Here is a 26,964-nt window from a genome sequence, read left to right on the forward strand (position 1 = left end):
TCGGATTCAGCTCCTAAAACTAAATAGATGAAATAACTAATTTACATTTCTGCGTCTCTTCCTTCCTCGGACAACCAGGAGGATCCCAGGTTGAAATACCCGGTCCATATGAGGAACAAGAACTCTATTGAGCCCGGTGAACTCGGCCCTCTTCCTGTAAGTATACAGTCACAATTAGACCAGCTGCATATTGAACCTCTGGCTCACTACATCCTCACAGATCTCAATAATTGCTTGAGCTTTGTTCACTCACTCATTAACTCATCGTTCTTTACTTATTATGTGTTGTAGATCAGTGTTTTTAGATTACCGTAGCTGTGTAACTAGCTCCCTAAGATAAAAGGTATTTATTCACCCTGTTGGAACAACATGTTTTTGTCTAAAGTTCATCTTAAAAAAAAAAGCTTAACTAAAAGCTTAACCAAGGTATATGAGGGTGGCTTTTGCAGAAAAGGACGAGACATGTCCCATCTTGTGATCAGAATGTGACAGACATTTCCCTTTTTAGTCCTGTTAGAGACGAGGGTGTCAGTGGGAGAGTGTAACTGGCGAGGATGAGAAAGCGGAGTCTGTGGGCTGAGTGAGAATCCATAATTACGAGGTGGAGACTGCTACCTGCGCTAGTATCTGTTTAATAAAGACCAACCCCCCAACAAGTGGGCCTATAACGTTTACCTTAGGTAGATGATGAATAATCAAAGCTTCATAGGTTTGTACATCTCACAAGGCTTGTGTGCACGTGTGTGTGTTCTCTCTCTCGCCCTCTTTCTCTTTCTCTCTTTTCTCTCCGTTCTGGTGGATCTAATGTATGCTACTTCTTCTACACCTGGCCATGTCTGTTTGGCAGAACCTACCAGAGGAGGTTGGTTGGTGCCTCCCTCCCTCTGCCTGCCTACCTACCTGTCTGGTCCGGTCCAGTCTGGTCAAATGCCTGCAGACAGCCTTGCGCTTTCTTTTTTTTGTTTTTTTTTTTGTTCTTCTTTTCTCTCTCGTTCTATCTTTTCTCTTTCTCTCTCATGACCCGGCATGGATGGAATACCCCTCTCCCTTCCTTTTTCATCAGCATTTTTTACCCCACTTCCTCTCTTTCTGTGCCCTCCCCTCCTTCCTGCACCTGTATCAGTGTCTGAGGCACAGATAGACGAGTCGGGGAAAGTGGATCGAGGCACCGGGGCATTTGTTAGAGAGGGCAGGAGAATGAGCAAGAAGTACTGAAGGAGGAGGAACCGGGTTGAATAAAGGGGGCAGAGGGAGGGAGAGAGAGAGAGAAACAAAAGGAGCTACACATGTATGTTAGAGGAAGTAACTGTCTGTATGCTGCATGCGTCATCAGCTTTTCAATCTGCTCGCTCCACTCACGCAGTAGCAGCATACGTAGAAACTCAACACACTGTAGGCTCACCATGTTGGACACGCTGTCAGACTCGGTCCCTTTCCCCACCCCTTTGCTCTCAATCTACTGTTTTAAATGCCTGACTGCTGGTGCTGGTGCCGTACAAGAGTGTGTGTGTGTGTCTGTGTGTGCGTGGCCCGTGACACTGTACCGAGTGGTCACCGTGTCAGTGGTGGTGTCCTGGTTTGAGCTAGTGGTGGCGATTTAACCTTTTAATGTTGTCGTCGTACCCCTGTCTTGCTGACGTCTCGGGCCTCGACTCAAATTGCCGAGAAAATCCTTTCAGTTCCTTTCGTGGTGTGTGATTGAACTTGCAGTCAGTGTTTGGACCATTTGATGGTCGGTCAAGTTCAATCAAACATAAAGAAAAGGAAAAACATAGTTGATGGATTTAAATTACGATTTGAGCATGACCCATTTTGATAGTGCAGTCTGTCTAATGGTGACTGTGTGCTTGTTCTCACTCGTCTTCTTTCTTCCTTTCTTCTTTTTAGCCTGGATGGGAAGAAAGAGTTCACTCAGACGGACGCACCTTCTACATCGACCACAGTAAGACGACTCCTTCTGACCACTTTGTCTCTTCCACGCTTGTATTTGGTCACATTGTGTCTCACTTATCCGTCTTTCTCTTGAGTAACCTTTTTTTATAGTGTGTAGTGGTTGCAGTGCAGCAGCAGATTTTGTTGGTGACTTCAAAGCATTTATTGTATGGTGGCTTGATGTAGAGCAACAGTGTATTTTTGGTCATGAGTTGCTTGCAGCTAACAACCATTTTCATCACTGCTTAATCTGTTGATTACTTCTTGGATTACTTGTTTAGTGTATGACAAAATGGTGAAAAGTCAAACGTGACCCCTTCAAATAACTTGTTTTGTCCGACTAACAGTCAAGATATTCAAGTTCCAATAATATAAAACAGGGAAAAGCAGCGAACCCATTTAAAAAAGCTGAATCCTGAAAATGTTAGATTATTTTTCTTGATAAATTAAATAATGAATCAATTATTTAAAGTGCTGTCGATTTATCTTCGGTCAATTGACTTGATTTCTTATTTGTGTTTGTTTCATCCAGATACAAAGAACACGCAGTGGGAGGATCCTCGTCTGCAGAGTCCGGCTATCACAGGACCTGTGAGTAGTTTCCTCTCTTCCACTTTAACATTGCGGTTCTATCTATCACACTCTATCGTCAGAGTCTTTGTATAATGAAGATAAATCACTTTGTCGCTGCGGTTGTCACTTAACACGCCAACACCTCCGTGTCACTCTGTGAAGCACTTCAGATATTGCTTTCCCATGTTGCCAACTCCCCTCCACAAGTCACACTCCATTTAGTTGTTTTGGTGTTTTTAACAAAAAGCCTATTTATTAGTTTGACTGTTGAAACATTCACGGGGCTTTGATCAGTTCTGTTGTCCTTTGTCTGCGCAGGCTGTTCCCTACTCCAGAGAGTTCAAGCAGAAATACGACTACTTCAGGAAGAAGTTGAAGAAACCGGTAAGAAGCCATTTTTAAAGTACAGATCTGTCTTGGGTTTCTGGGTTTCTCATAACAAAGCTACATTTGGTGGAAACCTCCTGACTTATTGCACATGAAGGCAGTCTAATTTTCTTCTCTTTTGATTCTGCTTGATTACATACTTTCTTCACACTGTTGTGACACGGTGTGACTGAGTTTTGACCGCATGCTAAATAATCATTGTAATCATTTCACTTGGTCGGTGGAGCGCATAATAAAAAATGGCTGCCTGTTTTTTCTCCCGAAACATTTATTTATCTATTTATAAAATCTTGGGTGAACTGTAACAATGACAGAGCTGAGATTAATCTGCGCTGACTTTAGCTTTGACACAGCGTTCAGTCTTGAGAGTATGTTTAAGAATTAACACACTGAGGTTAAATTGCACTCTTGACGTTTTCAAAGAGGAAACTGATGCGTCTTATTCTTTTGATGTAATAATTACTTCAATAAGCGTCAAGAAAATAATCAACCTCCTGGACTTTTTCGGCATTCTGCGCTGCTACAAAAGAAATTCAGCAATCTGCTTTTAACTTCAAGCTTCATTCAAAGACTCTCATTTAACATGTAGAAAATGTGAATGATAACAAATAATCACCGCTTACACTTCCTTATTGCCCAAATTAGTTTGATGTCTTTGTACAAAGGTCACACTAATTTAACCCCCTCCTGTATTTAAAAAGAAAATCTTTTTTATTTGCCTTAAAGTTAAAGAGTTCTTTGTAAACTATTCCAGGCTGACATCCCCAACCGGTTTGAGATGAAGTTGCACAGGAACAACATCTTTGAGGAGTCGTACCGTCGGATCATGTCCCTGAAGAGGCCGGATGTTCTGAAGGCACGGCTGTGGATCGAGTTTGAGTCGGAGAAAGGACTGGACTACGGCGGCGTGGCCAGAGAGTGGTTCTTCCTCCTATCCAAGGAGATGTTCAACCCTTACTACGGCCTGTTCGAATACTCTGCAACGTAAGTCTCCGCTTGTTTGTGTGTGCTTGCTTTAGATGTCCAGGCGCTGCCTCTAACTGAGGAGAGAGGTTTAGGATGTAGTAAAGGAACCGTGCTATATGTTTGCAGCCTTTGCTTTTTCCACAACTTGGAGTAAGGGGCAGGGCTGCCGTATTGTTTCCCTATGAGACTTGTTAAAAGTTTCCTCTAACTCTGATGAACTCTTCCTCTCATTCAAAAAGCCATCCTGGAACAAATGTTTCCCACATACAGCAAAGCATTAAGATAACAAACGTGACGTACGCTTTGTTCCATTTCTTGGCACCATCATCCATAGATGATCACTCTGTTGATTCTCATTTTTGCCATGTAGGGCAAAGGTCACTAAAGGTAAATAATATAAATCAAGCTCTTGAACATGAAAGGACATTTAAAAATGAACACTTCCTTTAATTAACAGTTTATTTTATTTAATAAAACAATAAGACTGTGATTAAAACATCACACTTTTTTAATTAAACCACATCCTGATTATTCATCACAGCACTTTGATGACTCTGAGGTTACACAACAGTTTTAGCAAAAACAATCTATTGTAATATTTGAATGATGTTTTTAAAACATGCACTGAAACAACGTCTGTGTGATTCATGCAGGGTTTTGTTGCCATGGTAAGGAGGTAAAAATATGGCATGTTTTACATAATCTGCAATAAAAAAAAGATTTCCTCTCAGCCGCAAACCGTAATGGATCAACAATATAGAAGAACAGAGGATCAGCAGAGTTCATGTGCTGTTGAGTGTCAACATGATAAATAATGACTGCACCGAGCTTTACTAATTAACCTCAAAATGAAGGAGTAGTGTGCAGGTGGAAATGACTTTCTTCCTTTGTGCAGAGACAACTACACACTCCAAATCAATCCCAACTCTGGGCTGTGCAACGAGGACCACCTCTCCTATTTCAAGTTCATCGGGCGTGTGGCAGGAATGGCCGTGTTTCATGGGAAACTTCTCGATGGTAAGCTGTTTTATGTTGCATCCTGTCTTTGATAATACAAAATGTATTAAATATATATTTTGTTATGTTATTATGGGGTTTTTTTCAACACTTTGGCAACATTTTTTTTAAATTTTTACACACACAAAGTTACAGCACAGTGTTGTTTTCTGCAGGTTTTTTCATCCGACCCTTCTACAAGATGATGCTGGGAAAACAGATCTCGCTTAAAGACATGGAGTCTGTGGTAAGATCTCTTTGCTACCAGATTATTAACCGATTAGTTATTAGGGAAAGCTGCCATTCTGGGCCACTAAATTAGACTTTGTGAAATATATTGAAATGTGTATTAAGGGAATATGCTTTTTAATTTGCAGAATAATTTATATTAGCAATCCGCAATGCTTTTTTAATAACTAACTGAGCAATCAACAAGATCAAAAAGGGAAAGGGTTCTCCACTAAAGCAATTTTGACAAAGCTGATAATTAAACTGTGCTGTCTCACAAATAAAAGCCCAACGAATGACTTAATATTCTTTGTGTGTAATTTGTATCTGCCCTGCGTTGCTTCCCTGCAGGACAGTGAGTACTACAACTCTCTGAAGTGGATCCTGGAGAATGATCCCACTGAGCTGGATCTCAGGTTCTGTATTGACGAGGACAACTTTGGACAGGTGCGCACGAATCCGTGAAAAAATCCCCATTTTTAATTGCACTAAAGTAATCTAGTTTGGTTCTAGTTTGGTGTCCCAGCCTTATTTTTTCCTGCTTGTTTCTCTGTTTCTCAGACGTACCAGGTCGACCTGAAGCCCAGCGGCTCAGACATGGTGGTCACCAACGAGAACAAAAAGGAATACATCGAGTAAGAACATGACAAAGCATTTTCTTCTGATGAATAGCTCCAAGCTGTTAGCAATGATTATACAATATAGCTACATTATCCAACATGAATCTTAATGTCAATGATCTTCCCTCTGACAGCCTGGTCATCCAGTGGAGGTTTGTCAATCGAGTCCAGAAGCAGATGAACGCCTTCTTGGAGGTATTTATGTGCAATAATAAAGTCACCACATGGGGGCAGTGTGAGCACAGACATTGGGTTAGCTGCTGTTATAGTGTGAGGTTTTAATTCTCTTCTTGTTTCATCGTCAGGGCTTCACTGAGCTCATTATCATAGATCTGATCAAGATCTTTGATGAAAACGAACTGGAGGTACAGTGTGGATTTATTATTTAATCACTTTTCTCCTACGACTATCGCATCTGTCTACATCGTGACACTTTTTTTAAATCAACAGAAGGTGGCGATGGTTGTTAATACTCTCTTTCTCCTGTGTAGCTGCTCATGTGTGGTCTAGGTGACGTCGACGTCAACGACTGGAGGCAACACACGGTTTACAAGAACGGCTACTGTCCCAACCATCCTGTTATACAGTGGTTCTGGAAGGTACGCCCGTGATACACCCATACACAGACAGTGTTGTGTTAACCATCAGGTACATTTTGCCACATATTAGTCATGGAAACTGGATATTTCATAATTAAAGTTGGTTCCCCTGTCAGCTTTCCCGCCGTCCAGCCTGTGACAGGTTTGCTGGCCTCGCTTTTGAAGATCAAAGTCTGTTTGGAAGAACAGACTTGTTTGCACTGATGAAAGAGCCTAAAGTAGTGCCTGCCCTGGTTATCATCGGTCTCGACTTGAGCTTTAACACACTCAGACAGCAAACGGCACACACAGGCCAATATTTGTGTGTGTGTGTGCATGCTTATGCACACAGACAACAGTGTCATGTCATTTGATTAAGTGAACTGGCTCAAACGGCTTCTGTTTGAATTTAGGCGGGTTTTTTTCTTTTCTTTTCTTTGATTTTTAACTGTCAACAAAAGCTTTGCTGCTTTGAATGATTTCATCATCTTTTTCTGTGCTGTTGTTTTAGAAATGAGAAAGTTTCATATAGTGACTGATGTTTGATGAATTAATTGATGAATGAACTATTTGTCACAGAGAGATGTTATCTGTCATCAGGTCGTCCTGTTGATGGATGCTGAAAAGAGGATCCGGCTCCTCCAGTTTGTTACGGGAACGTCACGAGTGCCCATGAACGGCTTTGCCGAGCTTTATGGTACGTTACCTCGCCAGACAACCTCAGGTTTCCTTTTTATTTCCTGCTTGTATAATAGTACCAGTTCTTTCAAATCAAATAGTATCTGTTTAATTGTTTACACGGGTCAACAATTGCAGATCCAGGAATTTAATTACTATCGCGGTCCACATACAGATAGATAGATGTGTATAAAACAGATGAGGACATAACAGTTCACACAATTACTTACATAAATTAAATAATTTACATAGAATGATCTCCTTCCTTCTCTTTCTCTAGCAATCATTGAAGTTGAAGTCATTGAGTTTCAATTTGTTGTCTAATAAAATAATTTCTATACTTTATCTCAACTGTGTCTCAATTATCTTTTTTTTTCTTCTTCTTTTGTGCCAGGTTCTAATGGACCTCAGCTGTTCACAATAGAGCAGTGGGGAACGCCAGAGAAGTTGCCAAGAGCTCACACGTGGTATGTTGCTACCACACACACGCACACACACACACACACACACACACACACACACACACACACACACACACACACACACACACGTCTACAGCTGGCGGCTTTTAGGCTGCACTTAGACAGAGCAGCTTGTTGAGCTTAATGCTAATGTCAGAATGCTAACATGCTCACAGTGACAATGCTATCATGCTGATGCTAGGATTAAAGTTGACCATGTTCACCATCTTAGTTCAGTATGCTAGCATGCTACCATTTTCTAATTATCAATAAATACAAAATACAGCTTATGTCTGTTTTTTGTCATAAACAAAGTATTGACTAAATAAAAAAATGTGGGCGCTGTAGGAGGAGTCAGGGGATCACGCAAGTCATTAAGAACCATGAATGTTTTTACCAAATTTTGTGCCGATAAAGTAAGTAGTGGTTGAGATATTTTAGTCTGGACCAATGTTTGTATCTAATTGACCGACATTGCTGCTCATGGAGCTATGTAGCCAGTGTGTGATCCGGTAGTACTTTGGCATTTTATTTTTACATTTTGGAGCCTTATACCATGTTGGGTTTTTGTAACTCGTCAAATGTCTTTCTCCCCAGTTTCAACCGCTTGGATCTGCCCACTTATGATTCCTTTGAGGACCTGAGAGAGAAGCTCCTCATGGCTGTGGAGAACGCGCAGGGCTTCGAGGGGGTCGACTAAGACATCTGACTGCATCCAACCAAGCAAGCAACCAACAACAAAAACAAAAACAAAAGAAAAAGCCACAGGGATATCAAACCAGCTGCTGTAGCAGTTCTGTACAAGCATGTTGTACTGTAATGTCCGACTGTGAGCCCCTTCCACCGCACCGGTGACTTGAGACTGTACAGCGATTTGTCGAGCCGATGCGCCTACGTCTTTAAATCTTTTCAGAGGGTGGGGTCACTCCTTCAAGGTGCTGGGGAAAGAACGTGAGAGTCGCACTGTTGAATGCTGAAATCTATTATCCACAGGCATGAGCGATGAATGAGCTGGCCCCTGATCTGCCGTTTCTTTCCCCTCAACCCTCGTCCTGTGAAAATCTACAGTGCTGGAAAACACTAATGCATTTCAATAGCTCCTTTATGTACACTATAGCACAGTATTCAAGCACCCTTCAATGGAGGGGACTTAGCATGGCCTTAATCTGGCTCCTACATGCACTATTTCTCGAACTGCGATGGCACTATGATCACAACTCTCTCAAATCCTTAGACCAACACCAGATTACCTTAGGAATGCTAGCCAATCACATTTCAGGAAATCGGCCACGCCCCTCCGTAGAGCCTTTGTCTATATGTTGTTGGATCAGAAATCGCCGCTGCAGCCTTTTTGTAGAATATTGTTTTCTGTTTATTAGCCACCGGTAAAGATTCAAGAATGGGGGTGTTAAATAATCCCCAACGATGATTTTTAAAAATAGTTTTTGTCATTATGAAAGAGATTTGTTTATTTGTTTTTTTTAAATTGGTATAATTCTTGCAGGAAAATACTCTCAACGTATTTGTACTGTTGTTTACTATTTTGACAATGCTACATGAGATGGTGTGTGAAGTGCAACTCTGGCTAGTCGGGGAAATTAATTAATCCATATCATTTGTTATGGTGATAGCAAATGTGTTGAATAAAATGTTTTATATTGTAGTGCTATGAAAGCAGCATGAAACCGTACCTTGTGTTTGCTTTGACTACATCGTAGTAATTTGGACGTATAATGGGTCTCGAGGTCGAGAACGGCGAACTCAAACTTTGGGGTAGTTCCTCTGAGACGTTTGCGTCATGATTATATTAGTATTCTCATGCCTGTTGCTGTTAATAATGCTGTAAATTGTTCTGGGGTGAGGGTTGGGGAACACATTTTAAGTTGTTTTTTTTCCATTATATATATATATATAAATATATGTATGAATTTAACAGAAGTATTACTGATCAACAACACTAAAATGAAGCTGTGTGCGTGCGCGGGTGTTTGAGAGAAAAGCTGTGATTGCCACTGAATATAAAGCAGCACGTTTCTTACAAAGACATCTTCTTTTGTTTCACTCTCCTTTTTCTAACACCGTTGAACCTAAAGGGCACTTTATAGATCACTCTGAGGTCATGTCGCCTATTGTATGTCTTTTGTCATTAACTTGAATGTGATTCTTTTTTTTTCCATTCAGAGCACTTACCTGGTGCAATATACATAGTCTGTAAATCTGGGCTGCTGCTGCTAAGGTAGATAAAGTTGACAGAAGTGAAGCGGAGACTTCGCACCCTTTTAGTCTTCTCTGTTCGCTCTCCCCTGTGTTTCCTCCCTGCTGTGATCCAACACTCAAACTCACTCAGTAAATATTTGTCCTTTTTTTAATGAATGACAGGAAATATCACTTTTGTTAAAGATTCCACCACTCTCTGCAACTCTTTGTGGTTAATTTAACTTCTGTCAAATAAAAATGAAACTTCTCAGAGTGTGTTGTTTGAGTTAATATGACCGGACTTTCTTCATATCACAAGTAGAAAACATAGAAGAGCCATACAAATATACAAGTATACAAATATACAAATATACAACAGACGTGTAACTACTTCACATTTTACGAACCCAACATTTAATATCAGACATTTCACTGAGTTTTTTTGAAAACTATTAATTTCTTTTGGTTATTAATAAATATGAAACCTTATTCCACAATAGTTTAGCACATTTACTCAAGTTTTGTATTTAGATACAACTTTGAGTACAATTGTACTTTACTTAAGCACATCCATTGCTTTATACTTTTAAAATATTGTACTTTTTACTTATTTATAGTTACTATCAAAAGTTAAAATGTAATAAACATGAACATCTTTAATATTATATATATACATATAGGCTTTACAGTATTTAATATAATACATTATAACATTTTGAAGTGGCCAGACTGACTCCTAGATTGTAGATGTATACTTGTTGCTTCATACTGATCTAAATCGACCTTTGTGCTTTATTTGTAAATCATTTCTAAGTTAAAATTTACAGAAATACCCGATTGGTCTTTCAGGTGTAGCAGTTGTTTAGTTAGAAATGTGAATATGTTTTAACCCGTGCCAACATTTCACAGCAGATCACAAAGTTTTGGAAGAAGTTGTACACAAACATAGTCTGGTGCTGCTGCTCAGGGAGATATACAATAATAACAAAATCACCCGTCTTGAGAAATGAATGAAACTTAAACTCTCCCTGTCTCTCTAACCTTTTCGGTGTGTGTGTGTGTGTGTGTGTGTGTGTGTGTGTGTGTGCACGTGTGCACGTGTGCAGATGGTGTGGTGAAAGGACCTCAGTTCATTCACACAGGCAATCTACGAGTTATCAGCTCCAAGGACAAGCAAATAAAAGCCCCCCTGCCTGTCCAGGGACATTTTATCAAGCCCTGCTAACTGCGATCTGGTCACAAACAAACCAGGAGCCAACTCGTCTTTAGATTCACCTTTTAAAACATTCCACCTTTTTGAATGACAGTGCATCTTGACATAGCTGTTAATAGAATGACTCATATAAAAAAGCACAAACACATTTCTTTGGTTTTCTATAAAAGATAAAAGAGTCTTTTTACAGTCTGTCAGTCTCCCACCGGCCTCTTTGTCTGTTACGTCAAAGCACTGACGTCAATGAAACCCTGAGGGGAAGTTAAGGCAATAACCCGGACTGAGAGAAGATGCTTATGAGCTGAAAATAGTCAAATGATTTTCCTCTGCTAAGTCTCATGTGGGCAAACTATTTGTTTATATATAAAAAACACCTTTAACAACAATTTAACAAAACGATTTTAAGTTAGCAGAATTGACAACAGTGTGCATTGTAGTTTAGTGTTATCTGCTTTCCTGCATTACAGTGTTACTGTTCTGTAGCTTGCTGTATTTTAGATGATTAATAGCACAGGTGACTGTAATAGCTTGAATAAAATCAAAGTTTGTTAAAGAACAGAAATAGTAACTTGTGTGGAACAATCACAAATTATAATTTTGCCTTTAAAGATTTACTGTAAGATCAGACACTACATTAACTATGTTCACAGTAAAACAGCATATTTATTCATATAATTAAAGTTGGCAAAAGACATTCTTACTTTACATCATTTCAAACACCGACTTCTTCAGAAAGAGTATATTTTTTGCCCCCCCCCCCGCTTTGATGGGAATAGTTCATGTTTGACAACTTCCAAGGTGCAAGTACCGCTGGTTGGGAATCGCTGATCAGAGGGTGAAAACTGAGCAGATTGACACAAACAGTCTGACCTCCAGTTAAAGAGATACTATTTCACAATGTTCCTTTGGTTTTATTGTGAAACGGATCCGTGAGGACAGTATATCACTACTAATAGTGTATCCATTAACTGTTTTAGATCCACTAAGAATTTGGACATTTGCTATTTGAGATGTTCAAGTGGACACAGTGAGGATTTACCTCGTGGACTGGAAGCGTGTTGACTTGACTCTTTGACTTGCTTTTACTTTATGAGTGTCTAATTTTACTCCAAGCATCTGCTTGCTGGTTGTGAAGCTTGCTGACTTTTTTGGCCCCATCATCTTCTCCAAACTCCAGATCTTATTACATAGATTTTCCAGTTTGTTCTCCATGTCAGGAACCATGACATTCAGCTCACGGTGACTTACAGTGAAACCTTTGATATTAAGGCCCAGTCGCTCCCCCTCCTCCACCCCTCGCCCCTCTACCTCTGGTCAGGGTCGATCAATACTTCCCCTGTAGCTTATCACTAATGTGGAACTGGCTGTTTGTCCAAACCCTGCTCTGTCTACATAAAGACTTGGAACGGGACAACATCGAACCCAAATACACGACATATCACCTCATGAACCTGCAGCTCCGGACGCACGACTGGACTTTTAACTGTTTGGAAAGACAAAAAGACAAGCAGGTGCGAGAGGGAAGGAGCAGAGAGGAGAGAGTAGCTGTGAGAATCAGGAGCAGGAGACGAGTGAGAGAATCCTTTAAAGAGGATCCAGAGACTTTAGGTGAGTTGGTTGTTGTCCTGCAATCGGTCTAAATTCTTAAACAGTGTTTTTATCCCACAGCCTTATTAGTAAAGTTTGAACTATGATACATTTTACAATTAATGTCATTTTCAGCTCGGAAATGTTATGTACAGCAAGACTTTTTATATCACTTTTTTTCCAATATAACTTGACCGAGCAGTACGAGTCTCTGTAATAAAGTTAAAAGCAGAAACAATAAATATCTATTGAATCTGTACAGTCTGAACCAACTCTATTGTTCGAGTTCACAAAAATGTTTTTTTTATATAATAAGACACGTGGATCACACAGGTGGTGTTTTTACTCTCTCTCACACACTCACACGCGTTAAATGCACACAGCTGCAGTCATCCCCACAATCAGTAAAAGAACACATGGGCCTGGGACACTTTGGATAAGCCTTGTGTATTTACTCAGCATTATTTTCTACATTTTCTATTGTTTTTCTACATGTTTTTCATTCATATTTTATCACAGCAAAATAGAAGTGCTACCAAGATTAAATCATAGCTTGTAGTGGGTTTTCAGCCTAGAGTTTTTCACAGGCCGACACACCAACATCATGTGTACTTTAACATTATCTTTGTTTAGTTCCTCACTTCCACGCTCTCCAATGCTCTCCATTGATCCCACACGTCACAAAACTTTCCCCTTTCTTCACCAGGGCGTCCATCGACCTGTTTGACTCAACAGCCTCTCCGTCTGCAGTATCTACAGTAAATGTTGTCCTCCAGAGCTGTGGAGTGTGACAATGGTGTTTGTGTCCTGTGTATCAAACGCCATTATCACACTAAATAGCTACAGTGTGAAACGGGCCTCAATATCTTCCCGGTTTTCGTTGTCTTCTTTTGTTTTGTTCTGTATTATCTTAATTTTCTTTTTGAAGTATTTGTAATAGATTCCTCGGTTATTCTGTAAAGCCTAAAATCACGTTAAGGACAGATTAAACCACGCAGGCGGGGCAGAGATGAAAATAGATGTGTGTTGATACGTAGCACATGATCTTGAGCCTCTGACTGTGACCCACTTACTTTTGTGTTTGAGGTGGTAAGCTGCTGCTGGAGACCTTCAGTATAAATAAAAATAGACGGCCCATTTGTTTTCAATGCTGCCGCCATTTCTTGTTTCTCTTCTTCTTCTTTCCAACAAGTAAACAGTTCATCTTTTATGATTTCACAGTTGTCTTCATCCATGCAAATAATGTAAATAAAGTGTTTGTTTTGGTCTATTGCTAAAGAGTGAAATTTAAGAATTCAATAAGACACGATACGTAAACACCTTCAAACGCAGCCGCGTGTCACATCGACACATCCCTCAAACCCGTAGGTCAGAGGTCGTATAACAGGAAATGTGAGTTGATTTAACTTCATTAAAAAGAAATCAGAATGCATCTTCAACCAGTAACAACTCTTTAATAACAAAGATCTACTGTGTGCTGCTTACACACTAGCCATAGCCACAGCCTGAGAGCTATGTCAGCAATTTGGGTCAGAGATTTAAAAAGCACAGAGATGGTTATCATATAAAGACCGTCGATGAATAGCCGGTGTGCTACTGGGATCATGTGTATGTAAGTAGATTCTGGGTGTCAGGTTTGTGTTTAGTTGTCTCTCACTTAGTTTGAGCTGAACGAGTACGGTACAGATCCTTGAAATCAATATTTACAAGCAGTATTGCACCAGACAATAAAATGATAAATCAATAAATCTTCACATCTTTCAGTGAATACATTCAAATGCATACTTTGCACAAGCTTTATGTGTACAAAATGTCTCTGTGTTCTTTCCAGAATATAAATATAAGCTTATCTTGAATCAGCAGCTTTTACTAAATGAACAAACATTATAATAGTGTAACATTAAAATAAATACCTTTTGTCGCCTCACAAGTCAAACACACAAGAATGACCCGCTCACGCTGAGCCCAATACAATACATGTCCTCTACCGTGAGTATTTTATCATACAACATCATTTAAAGACATTTCCGCGAATCAATTAGTTAACAAGTTCATTAATTTAATGAACTAATTGTTTGAAAACATCACCAAAGTACAAAAACAAGAATTTATCTGTCAAGAAAAATCATCACGCCTCATCAATAAAGCAATCTCTAAGACGTCACAGTTCAACACTGTCCACAAACTCACCATTAACATCATCGCTTTCAAGTGTTTTCGTTAAATATGTCACAGTTTTCCAAAAAATTCGTAAAATAAAGTGTCGATTATAGATACACTCTCATACAGAAACCATCTCATTGAAATAAAATATACATTTCTCAAATTGTTCAACATGAAATGAAGCAAAAACTCTTATGAAGCAACAGTCGCTCGTCAACAATCGCTTTCTTCAGAGTCAAATATATCTTTCCTCTCCATCATCTGTCCCTCTGCCGCCCGAAAACATTGGACACCTTCCTCACGGGCCAAACTCTGCATGACAAGGTTCAGAACAATCACCTAAAGCCCTCACTAAAAATAAAACCCCAACGTCCAAGATTCTTCTCTTTTTATGACTTGCCCTTCACTGTTGGCCCAAATATTTTCTTCTTGGGTGCAGCAAAGGATTGCGGTTTGGGTTTCGGAGCAGAAGCAGGCTTTTTCGGTTTGGGCTGCAGGGATTTGAGGCCCAGGATCTCACAGTACGTGTTGCACTGGTGCAACGCTTTGAACTGGTCAATGAAGGAGGTGGCACAGTTTCCTTTGAATCCCTTATATCTAAAAAGAAATACATTATGAATGCATCATTTTGCATTTATCAACAAATTTGCATCTCTTATTTGTGTCAAAAAAGAGAGAAAAAAGAGAGAAAAAACTCACCCTTTCTTACAGGTGGCTATTCCCACATCAGTAAGCCTCATTCCCACTCCTGAAAACCACAAAAGAAACAGCAATTGAAAGCACAATAATTAGCAGATTTTTAACTTACACATTTTTCAAAATATATATTTTTTCCCAAACCTTGCATGTCAGTAACCAGCAGGTTGCCCTCGGTCTTATGATAGACCCAGTGCTGGAAAGCACAGCATTTCTGTCCCGCCTCCGAGTCTCGTCTCATCAGGTTGATCTCTTTGCCGTCCTTCACCGAATACTTGACAAAGTCCCCAATCAGCTCCTCCTCCAGCGTGGCATACGGGACGTCATTGGATGGACGGTGAACCAAGTAGATGGGAATGATCCTGGTGGAAGCACGAAACAAGAGGCCTCGAGCTTTGAGTATCTCACATGATTCTGAAATACTATAAAGGCAGAGAGTTGTGTTGTTTACAACTTGTCATGTGTTTTCACTCACTCTGGGACCTCTCCGAAGGCTTCAACAGACTGGGCTGCAGTGCTGTACCCCTTGATGTACTCTCTCGCTGTGTTCTGGACATGGCACTCCTGCAGAGCAAAAAACTCAATTACATTACACTTACTTTCTGTTTTAGGAGATCTCTGCACACCGGCAGAGACCGGCAATGCTTTTGAGGGCTACAAATAAAAGACATCTCATAAAAGCTTTGATAAAATATTGTGTTTGCTGTATTGTTGTTAAAGTTTAAATAAGAACTGCATGATGTAGGTATCAACACATAGACAGGTGGCCCCACGTGTCACATTTGACTTGCAAATTCATAAAACACTTGGTTTGCATTAACCAAATAGCATTTTTGAGCAATACATGGAATTTGATGTTATATAAGTTTGAACTTTTTAATCAAATGTTATGAAACTAATTTCAAGTACATTTTTTTTTTTTTCGCAAAAGAATGCATAGAAAGTGTCACAAAAGCATTTTACGAGGTATTTCCGGACAAAGGTTGTCGTGTTTTGTCACAAAATCTCTTGTTATTGCAATTATATATACAAGTTATTTCATTCCATTTCCATCATTTTGGGGAAGGAGAAGTATGCTGTGGCAGGTAATGTGTTGCTAGGTTCCCAAACATAACGTCCCATGCACATATTGCAATTATACTTTGAGCTATGAAGGACTGTCGTGTCCTGTGACGCTCTTACCTCTACAGCCAAGCTGAAGTTCTTCTGAATGAGCTCATCGTTGTTCTTTGTCCCGTAGCTTAGGGAGTTGTGTACTTTGAGCACACAGGAGTGTCCAGGTAGTAGCAGCAGTATCTGACCCGCCTGCATCTTGGTGCGGAAAGCCCGCCGGTGCATCCCCTCCCCAAAATGGACCTTCTCGGTGATGATGCTGGCAGGTTGGTTCTCTCCAAATTGTTGGTTGGATAGGAAATCCTCCTTGAACATCAGCTTGGAACAGTGGACGTCCTCTTCTTCACTCCCAACTTCTGCAGGGGCTGCTGGAGATTTGAGAAAAAAAGTGCACCGTCAAAATCCAAAACAAGCTTAACTGTGTGAAGTTATGAACCTTGTTCAAAACTAGATCAAAACTTACATGCGATTGTCTTCGGAGAAGGAGGGATAACAATCTCACTGAGAACTGGAAAATAGTCAAAAAGAAGAAATACGTTTATTTTTTTAAAACCACATTTATGTGGTAGATAGTTGTTGAAGTTAAACCATGATGTATATACCTTCATATGTAAGCAGGTAGTCCAGGGTGACTGATCCATGTAAAGCGGTGAGCTGACACTGGTACTTGCCCAAGTCTTTGTGAGAAGCGATGGAGATGGTCAGTGAGACTCTGCTCTCATCCCCTGCACTTCGGAAAGAGGTACAGTGTCACAAAATGGTGTTCGATCTGAAAGTCTGAATTACTGTGACATGTAATTATACACATTATGGCAATCCAGGATCCTTCAAATGCCTTTGGTCAAAATAGATAGTTAAAAGTTTGATAGGCTGGCTCTGCATCTGTCCAGCACCCTCGTGCCTTTTTGAAAGACTTTTCTAGCATTATAATCTTTTAGTGGCCTTTATTAGTCTATTATCTGTCAACTTTGTTAACTCAAAGTTTAACTCAAACTTTTCTGGCTTTGGGGTTTTCTGTTTTTTGGTGTTTTTTTCTTGTTTCCTGTTCTTTATCTTATTGATTAACTCCTCATGTGTCATGTTTTGTTTTACTTCCTGTCTTTGTGTGTTTTCCCCGCCCTGTGTGCCCTTGTTCCACCTCTGTCCAATCACCTGCTCTCCTTCTGGATTTAGTTTGTGTGTTTCCTCTGTTTCACTGTCAGTTTGTCATCTCTCCATGTGATAAGTCAGTTCCAGTGTTTATTTTTGGGATAATGCCTCTGTTGCCTGCCCGTCCTGTATTATTTTTTTTGTCATTAAATCATTAAACCCCACCTGCTGCCTCGTCATCAATGTTTTCTGAGTTGTGACAAAAAGTAGTAGATAAACAATTGAAAGTAGCTTCGCTAAAAGTAGTTAATGAATATCTTTTTATTGATAATTTCCTAAAAGTAATGGCTGAACAGTTGAAATGTTAAGCTAAAAGTAGGTTAATGGATAAATGATTGTCCAGCTAAACAACTGCAAATCACTGGTACGTATAGAAGACTGGATGGTACATTGGGGTGTGAAGCTGAGTTATATGAAAGTATTTAGTGTAAAGATGAAGGTAACTTTGCACAAAATACATTGTAAAGATCCTATAAAATTAAACTAAATACCTTCTCTTGCTCTCAGACAGGACCGTGCCCCCTCTGCTCCAGGTGATGGTGTATTGGGAGGAGACGGCCCCAAACTGACACCACAGGCACAGGCTCTGAGGATCCCCGCTCACTGAAACCGCCTGGATAGGCTGCACCACCTTGGGGTCTGTCGACATTGTCAAATGCTTTTATTATGAGGTGTTTACATACCATCATGCAGGAGAACAGCTGGACATTTTTTTGTTTATAATCTGTCATAGATTACGAGTTGAGTGCATATCCCTTACCTTCCTTTGGTGGGATTTTCTGTTTGACCGCTTCACTGTAGGCCTTCTTGCGAGTTGCCCCGGTATCGACTTTGGGCTCCTCTCTCTTTGTCTGGATAGAAACGTCTGGCTTTGGCAGTTTAGACTCCAATACACTGACAATCTTCCCAAACTTATCCTCTGACAGCCGGCGTCTTTTAATGATATCATCGTTCAAAGGACTGGTGAAGTTTTTAGGCTGGTGGTCTTTATGATCTGCACGATGTGGGGGTTGTTCTCCCGGGGAAGCTTTAGCTTTAGCCTCTGGTTTCTGTGACTTTTTCTCATCTGACTGATCACTGTCCTTTTGAGCTTTCCCAGCTTTAGCGCCCAGCTTGGCCTCAAACATCTCAATCCTTCCTTTTGCAGTCTTTGGTTTTGCTACGTTCTCCACTTCCGCCAGTGGCTCCCCAACACTTTTCACTCCTGTTGCATTCGGAGTGTGTTTCTTTTTCTTCTTGCCATGCGGCTTGCTCGGAGCCTTCTCAGTTGCCACAACGGTCTCAATCACCAATTTAGCCTCCTTGACCTCAAGCCCGACTTGAGTGTTCTCGCCGGTGTGATTTTCCCCAGTAAGAGGATGAGTTTCTTGCTGTTTGCAGACCTGCTGGGCTGAAACATGATGAGACAAAGTCTCCTGTTTTTTGCAAGCTTGTATACCATGTTGTTGACCAGCTGCTTTGTCCTTTTTAGAGCGTGCTTTGCTGTCTGAGGTGGATTTGTGTGTTTTGTGCGGCATCTTTTCAGCTGGTTTCTGATTCAGCTCAGATTGTATGCCTGTGGCGATGGGTTTTGCAGCCCTGGAGGCAAATGGGTCATTTGAATCTAAAATTATGACTGCAACGCGGTTGCTCTCCGAGACGATGAAATGATCTGCGGGGACGTCAGCCAAGTTTGATAGTTCTCTGCCGAGGTCATGAATCTCCTCAATTGTTGTCTTTCTTGCAGTGATCCGGTCCAGTTGTGTCTCTGGTGAAGACTTCTCAGCAGGCTTTATTGTATTTCCCTTTTTATGAATCAACTTATCACCTTTCAAAGATTTGATGTCAATAATCCCCTCCGCGGTTGGCCATAGATCGCAGGTTTGTATGTGATCACAACTGGGGTTTCTGTTGTCATTGAGAGACCTTTTGGCACAAGTTTGATCTCCTTCCGAACTTCTGCTTGTCCGACAGGCGAGGGAGCTCAGGGCTAAAATACCGAGAGGGGCTAAGGGCATAATAAACTTAGGACTTCCCCGCTGTGCCTCCAACTGACATGCTCCGTCAAGGTCTAGTAAAGTGTCAGACGACACTTGTCTTTGAACATTAATATGTAAGCCAGGTTGTGTGTGCACACCTGGCACGTGTGAGTTTGTCAGAGCGCGTGTGGTGTGAAAATGAAGATCCGTTGGAGGTTCAGTTCCTTCACGATTGACCTCAGCTCGCCCACGGCTCCTTTTGACTTCCTGCCCAGTCAACCAGCGCAGCTGGGAGACGCTGTGTTCTTTTGTCACTTCACACACTTCATCTCCAAAGGGCTGGAAATGAAAATGGACAAATAACAACAAAGATGTGAGATGGTTTTACACTGCTGAGACTGAGATATTCATTCAAACCACATACGCTTAAATATAAGACTGCCAGATATAATAAGTAATAGGATCACATGTAGTAATACTGTTAAAATGCTGGCATCAATAGCATTAAACAGGCAATTATTTTAAAGGCAGATACAGTACGTTACAAAAACACAACATTCAGATTGGTTCTAAACATACCTTTCTATAGAGCCACAAAGCAGACGTTTATGTAACCCCATGCTTCTATATCCAACGCCCCAGTCCATGTGTCCTGAATGCAACTGAAACCTACACAGTCGCTGTTATAGACAGGAGCTCCAGCTATGCCCTGCGCACCTTTAGCCAATCAAAAGCAGTCTCCTAGACCCACGGACCTGTTAGCGTCCTGATCCTGGGTTTTTAAAGGAGATGCGGTGGGAATGGTGTGTTAAAGGGTGTATACGTAAAGAGAGAGAGAGAGAGAGAGAGAGAAAGCGAGGGAGGGTCATGTTTCATTCCTCAGCTGTGCTCTCCTCTCACCTCTCCTCCCTGACACGCCAGGGATGCATGCTATTATCATTGAACTGCCCGCTATTATTAGATGCCATTTCTGTCCATCTGAAGTTTTCCTCTCATGCACTCCCGTTTCCTTCAGCGCACACAGCTGCCGGTCTTTGAGATGGGAGCCAAAGGACTTATCCACTAATACAGAATCAAGACTGGGTCTGAGTCCTTCAGAGTCCTTCATGCAAAATGAGTGGCTCCAATCCAAAGTAAGGCGACAATGCTCGCGAGTCTCATACGTGGCTTTCTCTCTCAAGTACCTGCTGACTGTCCATCAATACTGTAGGTATGACAACACTGACAAGGGCAAGAGCGGGAATGTCTCTTAACGTTCTGGCCATGTTTTCAAAGCCCTCGACTGATTTATCTGTTGGCCAGCTCGACTGATGTGAAGGTGATTGCTTGTTATTCTCTCTTGCATAAAGGGTGAATCTTTCCACAGCTCAATCTGTCCGTCTGCCACATAGTTCAGTGAACGTGGTGTGTGTTTGAGAGTGTGTGGAGATGCTCATGTCAGTGTCTGAGCCGACACACAGGAAAACAAACCTACTGTCCCCAAGCACTCATATTTCATGCTTTTCACATAAAGCAGAGCTGATTATAATGACTATGTATATATATATATATGTACAGTATATAAGTCATCTTACCTTCTCAATCATCAGCTCTCCAGGTGTATTTTGTGCCTCCAAATCTGTATCCTCTATTATATTCAGTATGATTTGATCATCTTCATTGTCTGACTCGACAAATCCCTCAAAGGGAGAAGGGTTCGGATCAGCAGAAGAAGTAGATCCAGGGATCACATCACCACCGCGTCCTCCAGGAGAGGCCACCGTATCCCCGGATGATCCCATGGATGAGCGCTGGCGTGTGGAGCACTCAGCCTGGCTGCTCTGGATTTCTTCCGACTCCTTTTCTTCTTGTGCGGTAGCTGTCGAATCGCACAGCGATTCGAAGCTCTGGGATCCCTCTCTGTCTCGGAGCTCAGGTCCTTCGAGGCACAAAGAGGGACATCTCTGCCCAGAGAAGACGAAGCTCTCCGGGGGGTTTTGCGCCTCTAAAGGCTGATCCTGGACACCCATGGGTGGCTTCGATTGTGCTCGCGCTGCTGGCTCTTGACCCTTTCCCTCTTTGGGCGTCTCTGTTTCTAAATGAGTATTTACCTCTGCTAGTGCCTGTGTCAGAGCATCTATCCCTGCCCCTATCTCTGTGAAGGCAGCCGTAAAGTCCTGTGGCGGAGCCGCGATAATCCCAGTCCAGTCTGAGAGTGCAGTTGCCCAGCTGTCCACGGATGACCACCTCTCAACCGGTGGCCCCCAACCTCTGGTGTCATCGCTGGACCAGCCAATCCCCTCGCTACCATCAAGGTTGTAACCTGACACTTGTGTCTCTCCTGGGGGAAAAGCCAAGTCACTGGTGAGCCCTCCTTGCATCACAGAATATCTTGTCTTGTCCAAAAGGTTCCAGTCATCTGTATCCTCACCTGCCAGATACTGGCACGCATCCAGCCACAGCTCGATAGGGCTGTTGCTTTGCCGTGGTCGAGGGGTCAAATCAATGGTCTCTTCATTCTCTCGCCTCGCATCATTTACCATCATCAAGCCTGCCTCACAGGCATCCACAGCAGGTGGTCTCGCATGTTTGCTCACATCTGACTCATAGTCCAGCATAGCTCGTTCCTCAATGGAGCCGCGATGACATTGTGTCACCACGTTGTCTGAATCACACATCAGGAAATGTGGATCACAGTCAGGTTCTTTTTCCCCTGTTTCCCCCGGCTGGTATTCAGGACATTGAAAGTCCTGGGGATCTACATGGATGCTCGGGATGAAGTCCTGTGTCTCACTTTCAGAGATGTAAAGGTCTGACACAGGGGCTATAGCTGTATCACTCTCTAGACTATCCGACTGATGGGAAAACGACCTTAATAGGTAAGTGTCTCGCCTGTGTTGAGCTGTTAGTGAGCTGGAGAGAGGCTCAGTGACAAATGGCTCCATCGAACCCTCTGAAGTCGATGACATGGCCCTAAAAGGATGTTTACTATCTCCTTGTGCGACAGAAAAGGAGAGCAATGGTTCTTGTTTAACGTGAAACTCTGGAAAAGTTTCAGACAGAGTGGAAATAAGGTCATGAGAGAAGTGAGGTAAACGAGGTAATACAGGTTCTGATGAGCCAAAATAGCTACAAACCCTGAAACCATCATTCTTTGGTGCAGGCTCGGAGCAAAGTGACAAACACTCCGACATATTATAGCTGGATGATGATGATGAAGGCTTCAGACAGCCTGATTGGGTACTTCTCTCCTGAGCGAGGCATTTGGAAACGTTTGATAGAGGCTCGGTGGATTTGTCTTTGGGGTCTGAGGGATCTGACCCTGCTCCTGTCTCGTATGCAGACAGCATGTTTTCTGTCGGACTTCTAGTTGTGCTGCTGAAGGAGGTTGTCAGCAGAAAGACTCTGGACAAGTTTTGGGACAAATTGCATTAAGTTCTGCGCACAGATTGTTTGTGCCTGCTTTACTGGTGTCATTTCCTCCCCTCGGTCCAACTATATCCTTAGATCCACAGATTCAGTACCTGCAAAGTAAAGTCAGAGAGTTAGATCTCTGACCTGAGGCTCTTGTGTATATAAAGCTCCCTGATTTGAAGTCTGTGAAGTAAAGCGCACTATCTCACTCTAATCTTAGTTGCGGGAGATGCCACTTTAAATGACTATTTTGGAAGCTTTTAAAGGACACTTGACAGACCTTATCAACAGGAAACCTTACTGTTGTTACTTTATGGCTGATAAAAACGTCTGGTGTGTGGTGGCTGTGTTGTTACAGCTGCATACTACACTCTCTAATTTATATTGTCTTGCACAAGTAAAACATGCGCCATCAATATATAATCATATGCACTAGTATGTGGGTTGTGCAATATAGACAGTGAGGGACTTACTGAAAAAGTGATATTGATCTTTTACACAATCCTGTTCACTCACTATTTGCTATTTACAAGATTAAAAAACTTAAGAATATTGAGTCACAACCCGTAGAGCTGCAAGCAGTTACATACTGAGAGAATTGTTAAGAATCGCTGGTTTCACTCATTAGTTCAAAGGTCGTACATTTCAGTAAGAAATGTGATCAAGAAGGTACGATCTCCAGTTGTTTGCTGAAAAATTTGGAATGATTCCACTTCTCTTGTCTTAGCCCTAAGTTGAAAATACTCGAAAGTATCCAGATATAAAGGTCAACCTGTAAGCACTTTATTTTGCATTTCAGTTCCTTCTGATTTAAGATTCTCAAAACGATTAGCTGCATTGATGCATACTTTCAGCAGAGAACCGGCAGCTTTACTTTAATTAATGCCAGATATGTATGTATGTAAGCTGTCTGTGGATGTTTCTGTGGTATCACTGTTTTTAATGCCGTCAACATTCATAATACTCCGAACTTCTTAATTTGGTGAAAGACATTTTGAAAAAGGTGTTTTAAAGTTGTCAAATTTGAGGAATTTCCATCTTAAAATGTTGATACACTTGATGAATAACACCTAGGATTTTTTATTTGTTATTTTTCAGATTAAAGTTGCATTTATTCAGAGACTTAAGGTGACCGTAAAAGCATAGCTGTGTCTTTAAAGTCTTAAAATCACATTGCCAGTGTTGCCCACTACTGGCCACCTGACATAGAGGCCTGCTAAGAAGTGTTGAAGGGGGAATCTTCAAAACATGCACCCTGATATACAAGATTGCAGGAGGGAGAACTAGTGACGCTGGAAAAATACCAGCACATCTTCACCCATGACCTGCATTTGTGACATTCCTGCTACCCAGAACTCAGCTCAGAACTCAAGCCTGAGATGTTGACTATGCTATGTACACCCTAACTTTAGATAGTCTATTGACAAACACCTTCAATATAAAAAGAATTCACACGTTTCAGGCAGAAAAACACAAGAAAACAGTGACAAAATCTTAATCTTAAAGATTGCCTTCCTTAAATTATTGCAATCAGTTTGATACAACACAAACACATTTAATACACTGACTCAGATTTAATTATGGCATGTTAATAGTCCCATGTATCTTAATCGAATCAGAAATCAGTATTGTTGGTGTGGATTAGATAGGACTTGATCTGTACCAACATTAAAAAAAAACAATAAAGCTGTCCGCACCTGCGTGACTAAGACCAGGAAAGTGTAATCTTGACTGCCGGTGCCAAAATAGATCCATCCTCGGTCACACAACACCCCCAACCCCGCTGCATCTTTAAAGCTTCTGCATGCCAGCGACTTGCTTGAAAGACGTGAGCTCGAGTGAATTAGGAACACAGTTTTGAAAATAATAATAACACGTGCCGCCTCAAAACATCACACTGACAGCTACAAAGGAGCAGAGGACCGACCAAATATTCAACACACTTGTAAATCACTTCGTCGGTTTAATTATGATGCTTGACAAAGTGGATCATGTGAATCGTGCAGCGCAGCAGCAGTGTGTCAACCTGTCAGCAGTGTGAGACGAAGCAGTTGCACTTGACATTCACTTTTCCCAAAGGAAACCACGAACTAATGTCGAACATGTTGTTCCCTCGCAGCTGAGTCACACGTGATAAAAGTAAGATCATTCCTTGAGGCATTAAAACAGTTGTCTCAGCCTGTGAGGGGGATTTTCAGCCATGCATGCAGTACGTACCCTTGTCATAGCTCTGTGGTTGAGGATATAGACCTGTGATGTAGGACTTGAGTATGAGCTCAAGCTAGAGCCGGAGGTCTCGGGGTATGAGTCTATTTTTAACTGTTGTCCCCCACAAGTACAAAGTCAGATACCTGATATTGAGGACATGTGCCGATCTTAAATATTTACCCTCAATATCTATATTTACAGGCTGTTTCAGTGCTGGCTTACTTTAGTTTGTAGACAAAAACTTGTGGGTGTAATTGAAATTTAATTACAGGACGTTTTTTTGACTCATGGCAAGTGAGATAAATAATGGGAAACTTTAAGAAGCACACACTGGGGTAATAATGGCAATGTAGACATCCTGTTTGTTTGTCCGACTCAAAACCAATAGAAGAAATAAAATATGACAAAACAGCTGATACAACATTAAACATAAGGTTGTTTATTTTTCATAAAAGGTTTCTTTTTTTCAATGAAATATATAAGAAAACACTCTCACTACTAATTTTCGGACGGTTACTATCTCCTTGTAGAAACGTTTGACATCAAGGGTCACATTTCTGGCAACATCAATGCCTCTCTGACTGCTTTGGCAAAGCAACAATGTGCTGTTGTCAGTGGCCGAAAGAAACTAATGAGGATCAGGCATTATTTGGCTTTTATATAAAACTAGAAAATTCCTCAGGAAATTTTGACAGTGGCAATATATATACACACCAATATTGCTGGTAACTAAGCATGTATTTTCAAGGTACACCACATGCTCTGTGTGATTCACTGTGAGAGACATGTAGAGAATACATGGTTGTATGGTTGTATTGCCTTGTTTAATTACCATTGCAACAGGAAATGAAGCAATGAATGACTGAAATTGGGTTTTGGTTTTTTAAATGTATTATCAATGTAGCATGCATAACTACACCCAACCCACTGACAAGTAACTTACTACTGGTACTATTGGCGTGTATACGTATTTATATATACTGTATAGTGCCCCGTTTCGCCCGTGGACACTCCACGTGTGACACTCCACGGGCGAAACCTGCGCCCGGGCGAAACCTGCACTATTTAATGGGGCTCGCTCGGGTCCAAGAGTTCTGGAGCACCAACTTGAAACCTTAAAAAAGGTAGCAGGCTGTTTAGGTGTCTACAGAGTTGTGCATTAAAAATAATGACTTTTCACCCAGCAACTTTGTATACAGTCTAAAGCAGCCTCTTGTTACACTTCACGAAACACCACTCATTATCTGGTGTGTAATTAGACAACTTTAAATCTTTAAATCTTTACTTCTTGGTGAGTGTGTTTAATTCTTTGGGGGAATTTTCTCAAGCTCCTAAACATTACTGTCTTTGACTTCATGCCTTGCAACTCTCTTTCTCCTTTTGTTTACATTTGAGAAAACCCTCTTTTGGTTGTATGCAGTTTTTTCACCACCAGATTTCCTCTTTCAGAAAACCGCTTACAACATGTTGTTTCATAATGACAGTGAAGGACAGTTTTATAACCAAGAGTAATGTATGGCTCTTACATCATTGTTTCTGTGACAGTTTTGGGGACGGATACTTTTACAGCTTTTAAATCACCACGTTGTAAATACTGGTTTAACAACAGAAACCCCCCCACAATAAAAGAGCAATGTCAAGAGTCTCATTTAAAAAAATAGACCTTTTGTGGTTATCTTTAGTTACTACTACTGCAACCCTATAATTAATTTGGCAAAGCAATGTATGAAGTCACTTTTGTTAGTTACACACAGACACACACACGGACTACAAAGGGCTGCATTACGAGCACAATAAACAGAAGAGGATGAGGACACAAACCATTAAAAAGATGTCGTGTCCTTTTGCTCTTTACGTGTCATTATGTAA

General features: G+C 41.1%; 2 protein-coding genes across 7 annotated transcripts in view; one reads left to right on the forward strand and one right to left on the reverse strand.

Moving 5' to 3' along the window:
- The window catches only part of nedd4l (NEDD4 like E3 ubiquitin protein ligase), a 39,149-nt gene extending 29,269 nt beyond the window's left edge, over nucleotides 1-9,880 (forward strand). For all 6 annotated transcript variants that reach the window (XM_079178934.1, XM_079178935.1, XM_079178930.1 and 3 more), the window contains 15 exons: nucleotides 79-156; nucleotides 1,888-1,942; nucleotides 2,465-2,523; nucleotides 2,824-2,889; nucleotides 3,647-3,876; nucleotides 4,754-4,875; nucleotides 5,031-5,101; nucleotides 5,434-5,529; nucleotides 5,644-5,717; nucleotides 5,837-5,897; nucleotides 6,008-6,067; nucleotides 6,194-6,301; nucleotides 6,881-6,977; nucleotides 7,353-7,425; nucleotides 8,017-9,880. In XM_079178934.1, coding sequence (XP_079035060.1) covers nucleotides 79-156; nucleotides 1,888-1,942; nucleotides 2,465-2,523; nucleotides 2,824-2,889; nucleotides 3,647-3,876; nucleotides 4,754-4,875; nucleotides 5,031-5,101; nucleotides 5,434-5,529; nucleotides 5,644-5,717; nucleotides 5,837-5,897; nucleotides 6,008-6,067; nucleotides 6,194-6,301; nucleotides 6,881-6,977; nucleotides 7,353-7,425; nucleotides 8,017-8,119 — 1,353 coding nt within the window. In that variant the 3' untranslated portion in view covers nucleotides 8,120-9,880. The remainder of the gene's footprint in view (nucleotides 1-78; nucleotides 157-1,887; nucleotides 1,943-2,464; nucleotides 2,524-2,823; nucleotides 2,890-3,646; nucleotides 3,877-4,753; nucleotides 4,876-5,030; nucleotides 5,102-5,433; nucleotides 5,530-5,643; nucleotides 5,718-5,836; nucleotides 5,898-6,007; nucleotides 6,068-6,193; nucleotides 6,302-6,880; nucleotides 6,978-7,352; nucleotides 7,426-8,016) is intronic.
- A 3,826-nt stretch (nucleotides 9,881-13,706) lies between these two features.
- Nucleotides 13,707-25,144, reverse strand: alpk2 (alpha-kinase 2). The gene is made up of 11 exons (XM_079178777.1): nucleotides 25,105-25,144; nucleotides 21,069-22,997; nucleotides 18,297-19,833; nucleotides 18,028-18,175; nucleotides 16,990-17,117; nucleotides 16,851-16,895; nucleotides 16,457-16,755; nucleotides 15,750-15,838; nucleotides 15,419-15,636; nucleotides 15,278-15,326; nucleotides 13,707-15,175 (listed from the first exon to the last, which is right to left on the reverse strand). The coding sequence occupies exons 2-11, from the start codon at nucleotides 22,821-22,823 to the stop codon at nucleotides 14,968-14,970; spliced, it is 4,476 nt and encodes a 1,491-aa protein (XP_079034903.1). The 5' UTR covers nucleotides 22,824-22,997; nucleotides 25,105-25,144; the 3' UTR covers nucleotides 13,707-14,967.
- Between the last annotated feature and the right edge of the window lie 1,820 nt (nucleotides 25,145-26,964).

The sequence above is a fragment of the Pholis gunnellus genome (assembly GCF_910591455.1).
Source record: "Pholis gunnellus genome assembly, chromosome: 18".
In the NCBI taxonomy this organism is placed as follows: Eukaryota; Metazoa; Chordata; class Actinopteri; order Perciformes; family Pholidae; genus Pholis; species Pholis gunnellus.

Excerpts from the sequence above, each read along its gene's own strand:
- alpk2 (XM_079178777.1), bottom strand. The coding sequence starts at position 22,823 with ATGCTGTCTGCATACGAGACAGGAGCAGGGTCAGATCCCTCAGACCCC. Across the intron at positions 17,118-18,027 it reads CTGTCTGAGAGCAAGAGAAG|TGCAGGGGATGAGAGCAGAG; the intron begins GTATTTAGTTTA and ends CTCTTTCCGAAG. Across the intron at positions 16,896-16,989 it reads CTACCTGCTTACATATGAAG|TTCTCAGTGAGATTGTTATC; the intron begins GTATATACATCA and ends ACTATTTTCCAG.